We start from the raw sequence: 8,444 nt of genomic DNA, 5'->3' as shown, positions 1-8,444 counted from the left end.
AAACCATCATCATTATTTAATCACACAAGCCCTGATCCGGGAGGGGAGTACCCCTTATTTACTCACCATGTGCCTATTTAGAGACTACGGGCTCACATTTAAAGTCTGCAGGCTTAAAATATGAGATTCAAACTCGGTGGTTTAAGAGAGAAAATTATGTACGAAACCAAGAGACAGAAATTTGTTTGCTGCTACGGATGTTGAAGAAACGGGGCCTAAAGCATTTTAGAGAAGATCGACAACAGTGAGTAAAAAGCAGTCCCAGCCCTGGGATTCTGTAAGAACATCTGTAGCAGTTCAATACTTTTCACCCTTGTGAAAAGTGGAAGAGCAAAGGTGAAACACAGTACACAGTGAAAGCCAAACCCACCGCAGCGAAACAACGATCCCAGGGCTGAAGCCCTACCTTCATCAGCTACATCTGCTGCACAAAGAAATGCCAATCACAGCTCCACGGCAATGTCAGCCAGTGTCAACAAGATGTCCATATATTTACGTGCCTCACCTCTCCTTCTTAGAAAATAACCTGCTCAGGGAGCGAATGCACTGGGAGGTGGGGAAAAAACAGTCAAAAGTCTGGAAACATGCACTGAAGATAATGGAATTTTACCCCAGAAACAAGCCACCTGGGCACGCAACAACTGCCATTCTGACTGAGCTTCAGGGCAAAACTGCAGAAAACAATCCATCTTGTTCCAGCTCAGAACACCAAAAATAAAACTGTCCAATTAGGGGTGGGCTGACACATTTTAACAAGTGCAGTGATTTTTTTTTTTTCTGGCAATGTCACAGACAAATCTTCTGGCAGAATCCAAATCTACTGAAACCAAGAACAGAACAATTCAGTGTAGCACTAATGGTAATTGTAATTTCTGTGTCATTTCAGGGGTGTAAGTCAAGGTACCAGCAGAGTAAGACCGCTTTTTACATTAGTTCAAGATCTGCATCGGCACAACTGATTTCCATGATCTGTCCTTTTTAAAGGTGGTAGTTATAAGGGCATCAGATTAGAGTTCCATTAATGTCAAATCCTAAAGGAGATGCAATTTGGTAGTCTGAAGGAAACAGCTTACTCTAATATACAATGAAAGTACTTTGTGGCCTTCTGTGCTTCAGGAAAACATCCCCCATATTCAGATCGTCAGACAGCCTCACTAGTTAAGACACATTAAAATGAAACATTTTCCATTAAAGTTGCCAAAAACTGGATTTAAATTTATTGCATGACGTTGCATAAGAAAGTATATTATTGAAAACTGTAAGGCATCATGCAATTATCCATCAGCTAATTATTTATTATTCCTTGAAAGATGGTTATATACTCTAAAGTTATAAAACCAGTTTCAAAAAAGTACATAAAAAAATTTAACATGATAAGCATTAAATATTTCTCACATTTGCAGTTTTTAGCTGTTAAAAAGTGCATTCAAACATACTGTACTGGAAAGTTGCTCTGTCCAAAAATGGTGCTGGAGACTTGTTAAATTAAATGTTGCAAAAGAATGCTGTATGGGATTAGAAAGCTAACATGTGGTGGTACTTCAGCTTACAAACTTGCTTGAAAGAATTTCTCAATCCTCACACTTACAATTTAGCATAGGAGATACAATTATGTAAAAATGGATGCTTTTATAACTAAACAGTCAAATGAACCCAAGTTGTGTACACCGAGTGATCAAATAAGGAGCAGACAATATTCAGACATGGGACAGGATGCACTAACGTGATCTTGGCATTAATCAATGTACTGTGCCATCCAACGGAATCCTTCTCCATAGCCTTGTCTCTTTAGCACGCTGCACATGAACACTTCTAGTGGCCTTGCATTCAGTTCTTTCAATGGTATACTGCCCTGCAAAGAGACAGAAGCACTCCAGATTATAGGATCTTTACAAAGAGACAGCTGCTCTGCACTGACACTTGTTTCTACACAATGCCATCCTTTAACTTACGGTTGATGTTAGAATCTTTGAAGAAAGTGACTCTGAAACTTCTGCACACAATGCCAGCCTTACAGTCCCTGAGCATATTTTCATGTGCAGCCACATTCAGAGAGCATAAAGTGCGTGGCACCTGAGTGCAAAAGCAAGCATCTGTATAGAGAATCTGAGAGCTCAGACTCCAGTTTTCAGAGGCAGTTCCCTGCAATGTTTCTAGCAGCTTTCCAAGCAGATAAAAAGAGCATTTGCTACAAATTGTAGGGCTGACCGCAGTCAGAGTGCAAGTTGCTTTCTTGCCAAGAGCAGCACAGTGTGACAAAGCTATTCCTCAACTGGAGGCTCACTACAGGATTCTTACTTCACAGACTGCATGCGGTGTTGGAAAATACAGAGCAAGATGCAAAACAAAACGATAAAAAGAAATGAATAATAATTGTTTATATTCCGTTACACCTATTCTAAAGCTAACCCACGCAATTCTTGTTTCTATGTAATTTCTTTTTAATTCCTTGTACCCAAAACTCCATTACAAGCAGTACACTGTGTTTACTTCAAAGAGAGCTGAATTACCACAAAGATGGGTAATATAAATCTGCTAGTAGGAATGTTTTTCCACTGCCTACAAACTCAGATTTCTGCAGAAGTATAAACCTGTTTCTAAATTTCAGTTAAATATGCTAAGTAATGAATTGTACTAAATCTGCACTTTAATTGACAAAAATCACTTACTGGAGGACTGTATCAAGTTTTCTCTTCCAGTTCCTACTAGAACTGTAGCCTCTGAAAAGATGTCCACCTTTTAAAAGTACTGCACAGAAGTAGCTCAAGTACTGAAATCTATGCTTAGTACAACTCCATTTTCCCTGGCAAAATGTGTTATTGGAAGTGATGAATAGAAGCTGCAGTAGGGATGCTTCTAACATGCACAGCATTTCTTGCACACAAACCTATTAAGTACTGAGTATATAACAAACTAAAAACCATTTATTTTGTGTAGCTGAGTGAACCAGAATCAACACAGAACTGTAGGGTAAACATGAGATCTCTAACAAAAAAAAGGAGCTTTACCTTTCCTGTTGTCTGGCCATACAGACCAAACATCTCTCGTAACCTCTCTTCACTGATGGCTTCAGGTCTGTCAATCTTATTACCAAGGATTAGGATAGGCACATTAGCAATAGTTTCATCTGTCATTAGTGACTGCAAAGGAAAGGAGAAAGGGGAAAGAGACTATTTTAGGAGATAGTCTGATTTAAAGCTTTTTTTTCAGGATGTAGTTTGATTTAGGGCTTCATATTAAGACAAAATGTTAAAAACCATTTGGTGAAACTCGGTCTTTCTAAGAAGTAAGGGCAGCAAAATTCACTGTTATTTGGTGCAATGAAAATAACTGACGGGAGTTGTTCAATTTGCTTGCGATAAAAGAAATTAAATTACTCATTCACAACATAGAAAACATCATAAATGGAGTAATACTGATTCCACTGGCAGAACAGAACGCTCACCTACGTACAGTGCAGACGGTAATGAACAGCAAGAGGGTGACAGAACCAAAATACAACTAGATGGGATTGAAGATGCTAAAAGTGAAATTGCTGGATTGCCAGGCAGGCAGGAGAGCTCTGTCGAACACGGGGAATTGGAGGTTATTTCTTAGAGGTTAGAATCCAGATATTCAAAAGCCCAGTTAAACTTACATCGAGCTCTTCTTTTGATTCAAGCAGTCTGTCATGATCTGCGCAGTCCACCAAGAACACAATGCCATTAATAGCAGGCAGATAGTTTTTCCACACTCTGCGAGCTACAGGGAAGAAGTGAAATAAAACCAATGGAAATTATCCCCAAGCTTAGAGCGATGCAACTCAGTAATGGAGAAGCCACATGTATTTTTGAAGTCTTAGTGTACACTGTCAGTCTTCAGGATGCAAACCCATGTTTTATAAAGCTTGAGATAACGGAGCAAATCCGTAATTCCCTCTGCTGTTATCACCACTCTATCTCACATGCACACACTGATGGACTGAACCTTTTTGTGTTTCCCCAAGTATTACATCAACAAATGTTACTTTGAAGCACAGAGGTTGAAGGCATACACAAGAAATTCAATGTTCTAAAACAAAAACTATCTAATCCTTCTCAAAATAGTTACCATCAGTCAAAGAATCCTGATCTACTGCAGCTCCTGCCAAATTGTATTTGGGAGCACAGTATGTGGCAGAGACAGGAACAGAGCAGTGAATGTTTTTAACACTACCAAAGAGAGTGTGGGAAGCTGATCTCTGCAGTATGGTCGTATTTCTGATCTGAGACAAACTGACTGTAAACAACTCTAATTCACAGCAGTTAAATGAGTCAACATATTCTCTTACCTTGAGCATGTCCACCCAGATCAAAAGTAGTGAAAGTCATACCAGCAATTGTCAGCTCTTCTGAAGCTACAAATACACAGAATTATGTTCTCTGTGAAGATCATGTATCATCATACACATACTACACAGTATTCTACTATACGTAATAGCCTGACTACTCAGGAAACAGATTTCACTTTCTGTTGTTATCTTCAGTATTTTGTTTCTCAAGAAATATAGCAGAGAGATACAATTTCTTTCAAAATCAGTAACATTTATGTAACAACAAAACGTAATTAAAACAAATGTCAGAAATCTACAGTGTTAAGAGAACAGCAGAGAATGTCTGTCTGCACATGATTTCTCTCTCCCCCATTTCAAAGACAATAGGTAGCTCTGGCATTTGGTTTGCCACATAGATGAAATTTCACATGCAGTACTGGCAGAGGTCACTCCTTGTTGTGTCCTTGCTTAATTGCTCACCTTCTCCTGGACTTCACCAGTCCGTATTTTTAACCTCTGCTGAACTTTTCCTCCTGCAAGGCTACCATGGTAACAATCAGAGTCAGTGAGAATCAGAACAGTGTATGGAAATGCTAACCTTCCAAATATCCAGAGAAGCTGCCCTCAAATGTTTCAAGTCTCAATTTCTCACAGTTTCTGTAATTCAGAATTTCTCAATTCCATTACTCTTTGTCTCCCCTCAATTACTTGTGATGTATAATCAGGTTTCCTGCAGTACTTTCTAGCAAGGGAACTAGGAAGGTTAACTTACTGGGGTGTAGTGTGGGGACATGCTGTCCCAGCCTGTCATCTTTGAGCATGTGCAGCAGTGTAGTTTTTCCAGCATTGTCCAGTCCAAGAAAAACTAGTTTGCCTGATTTCTTGTACAGTCCTGTAACAAAGAACAACCTACTGAATCAGTTCTATCAGTGGAAGTATTATCTGAGCAGCACTGTCCAACAGGAACCCACATCACGTACGTATAAAATACAAACATTTAGAGTGACAGCAATGGCATCTTTCAACACTGCTGAGCATAAGCTTCTCTCAGATCCTGTGTGGTCTGCTAAGCAGCAAGACCAAGACACCTTCCTACACGTATGTCCTACAGATTTCTGTTGGCACAGCTGTGACAGTCAGTAGAGAAAGAGTGCGTGATTGCTAATGGAAGCATCCATGTGCAGTCACTATTTCTAACATGAGAGATGACTCTGCTCCCAGGAGAAAAGTTGTACAGCCATGGCACAAAATACAGACCTGTCAAGCTCCACAGTGCACTTTATCAATGCCCTTTATCAGCAGGTGCTCTCCTACTTGTACAGGTCACATTCATACTTGCTCATGTGCTTATCACAGCTATGCTTGCTACACACAGCTGATGTGATGCTGAGTGGCATCTGGGGAGAGAGGCACATGACTGATGTAAATGTGTCACACATAATTGCATTTACTTTATCTGAGCAAAGCTAAAAGAAAACTCAACTGAACCTTGCCGGGGCAGCTTGCTTGGCTCTACCAAATGACAAATGACCAAATGAACCTTCCCTCCAGTCCAAGCCATTCTATCATACAGTGTTAACAATGGACTCTAAAATATCAACCATCCCGGGTCAGGAAAAGATTATATTTTGTTCAACTCCCTCCTGTTATGACAGAAAAAAAATTTAAACAAACTAGATAATGTCACAGTATTGCAGCATACACTGAAAGAAAGGTTTATTTTACAGCCACTGTGATGACACAGCAGTACTCTGTGAGGTATACTTTACCATTGAAGTTATCCACACATCCTACTCCAAAAACAATGAACTCCCCTGACGTGCAAACTAGACTCCAGAACCCTGCCTACTGCCAAAGGTTGTGCCGAGTGCCACAGGAACAAGAGCTCTGAAGCTGTTCAAAGGTCACATTATGAGCAGTGCCCTGCTCTGTACCTCGACCCAGCAACAGTATTGCTGGAGCCCTTATTCCTTTCCATAGGCGCTGATCACCCTGAGATCTCTGCTCCACTGCATCTCCCTATGGTCACACAGCCTGGCCCGTTTGGGAGCCACATCTGAACTGCTAGAGATCCACAGGTGCTGCCCAGTTTCTGTGCTATTTACAATATTGATTATAAAGTACAGATGCTGCACTCAGCCTAGTGAGGATGATTTCTGATGAGAAAGGTCCTTCCCAGTTCAAGCCCGATGAGGGCAAAAGTGGTGGTGACTTCTTATCAAATATACTATCCTTGCACATACTTTGTTTTTGTCAGATTTTAAATAGCACTGTTACACAGGGGGTTCCTCAGCCACCCCCGGGGATGCTGTGCAATCCACAATCACATGCGCCTCTATCTGCCTGACCTTTACACTGCTGCTGTTTGCTCACCTTTCCCCCCCCTTCAAGCTAATCTCTGGAACTGCATTCCACCAAGGCATGTTTTATAACCTGCAGGGAAGAATATGCTTTTGTACACCGCAGCTTATTTCATTAATAACCTTTTTTACTACAAGAACTGCAGAGTGTTTTCATAGCTCTTTCTCAAACACAACTCTTATTTCCCAGCTCACCTTCTCATATACTCAAATATCATTAACCACTAAACTACAGGACAGAGGTGAAAGTATCAATGTTGACAGGGAGAGAACTGAACAAGCATTTCCATATATAAACTTACATCACAGAAGAAACTGCAGTTTACACTTACCTTACAAGTTATGTGAAACACCACTAAGCTGTAGTAAAACAACTGCATTTTTTGCCACTCTCACATGGGACATGAGAATGAAAAGTTGGGTTTTTTTTTAGAATAAGAGGGACATGTAAAGGGCAATTCTCTTCTCTGCTGCAGGCTTCAGCATCTCTCACTAGAATTAGACTTTTTATGTGAAGGTATAGGAAAGCGAGCTAGCGTGCAGCAATCACTGCTTGGCTAAGTAAGAGGAGATAAGAAAGGTTGGTCAACGCAGTTAAAGTTTTACTAACTAATATTTCAATGGCAGGCCAAGGGTCTAACATGAAGCGAAAAAGTTTAAACTTTCAACTGATAAAATGCAGGTGGCACAGATTGCCATGGCCCATTAATCACAAATTCTTTTTATTTACTTGAATAGAATCCCTGAAACTTGTACACTGCCCTTTTTATCTATGTTATCTGCAACTTCTGCTCCTCTTCTGAGTACTGTAGCACTCCCATTCCTCTTGTGCTCTTTTTTCCTCCCATTTTACAAAAGCTAATATTTCGCCCTGTATGCTTATGTTCAAAAGAATTCAACCCAAATAATTGAGTCTGGTTCTTTAAAGAAGAAAAAAAAAGTCAGGAGAAGCTTTATTAGCTGGACTACACCAGTTTAAATGTATTAATTAAAAAAAAAAACCAAGCCTATTATGTTCCTGAAAGAAAAAGTAATTTTCAAGAGGTTACAGGATGAATGTCAGATTGAGTGGAGAACACATTATGGAAATACTCAGTGTTGATAAGTGAAACTTTTTTTTTCAGTGATACTGAATATACACTAAAATGAATGTTATTATTTAACAAGTCCCTCGGTTTGAAGATAGGTTAATAGACATGCTATACAAAAACAGCAGGAAAAACTTACCTAAGAACTGTAATACACTACTGAAGCCACTGTAAATCCAGTCAAATATGAAGGACATATCTGAATCTTTTAGTCTGAAATAAACAGAAAATAGAATGCTCTGTTAGAACAACACATCAAACACTGTGAGGTGCTTACTGAGGCTGACTCCTGAGAGGTTCTACAGTAAGACACTGCTGTCTGCACACCTCCTGTCTGTTTGCCTTGCAAGGGGCCCATGGCACTGGAACCACCACTTATGGCTGCAACCCCCAGTACTGTCTCGTACAGACTTCTACCACCTACAGCTTAAATTTAAACTTATCTCAAAGCAGAACTCTGGAACACCACATCCCTCCCCCATTTTTGGACGAGGCTCAGGAAAAGAGGGTTGAAGTGAGGATGCTCAGGGTGGCACCAGCTGTGGGCAGATGCCCTTTGACAACAGGATGTACCCTGGGACTTCACAAGATCCCCTTCTTTCTAGGATGGTAAAAACAACAGCATTCCAGTCCCTGGGGGGCAGCAAGTGGCCAGCTGGGCCAGCAGCACACAGCCAGCCACACCAGCAGCCTCTGAGGGACATC

The 8,444-nt window shown here is 40.4% G+C and overlaps 1 protein-coding gene across 1 annotated transcript; it reads right to left on the bottom strand.

Moving 5' to 3' along the window:
- Nucleotides 1-1,735: 1,735 nt before the first annotated feature.
- On the bottom strand, nucleotides 1,736-7,936 carry SAR1B (secretion associated Ras related GTPase 1B; the record flags this gene model as incomplete). Its single annotated transcript, XM_079542521.1, has 6 exons — nucleotides 1,736-1,852; nucleotides 3,009-3,140; nucleotides 3,638-3,741; nucleotides 4,310-4,375; nucleotides 5,064-5,183; nucleotides 7,879-7,936. 6 exons carry the CDS (start codon nucleotides 7,934-7,936, stop codon nucleotides 1,736-1,738), a joined length of 597 nt encoding a protein of 198 aa, XP_079398647.1.
- Between the last annotated feature and the right edge of the window lie 508 nt (nucleotides 7,937-8,444).

This window comes from Tetrao urogallus, assembly GCF_951394365.1.
Source record: "Tetrao urogallus genome assembly, chromosome: 14".
NCBI lineage: Eukaryota > Metazoa > Chordata > Aves > Galliformes > Phasianidae > Tetrao > Tetrao urogallus.
The sequence above is the reverse complement of the archived record's forward strand: the minus strand, read 5'-3'. Positions and strand labels throughout refer to the sequence as shown.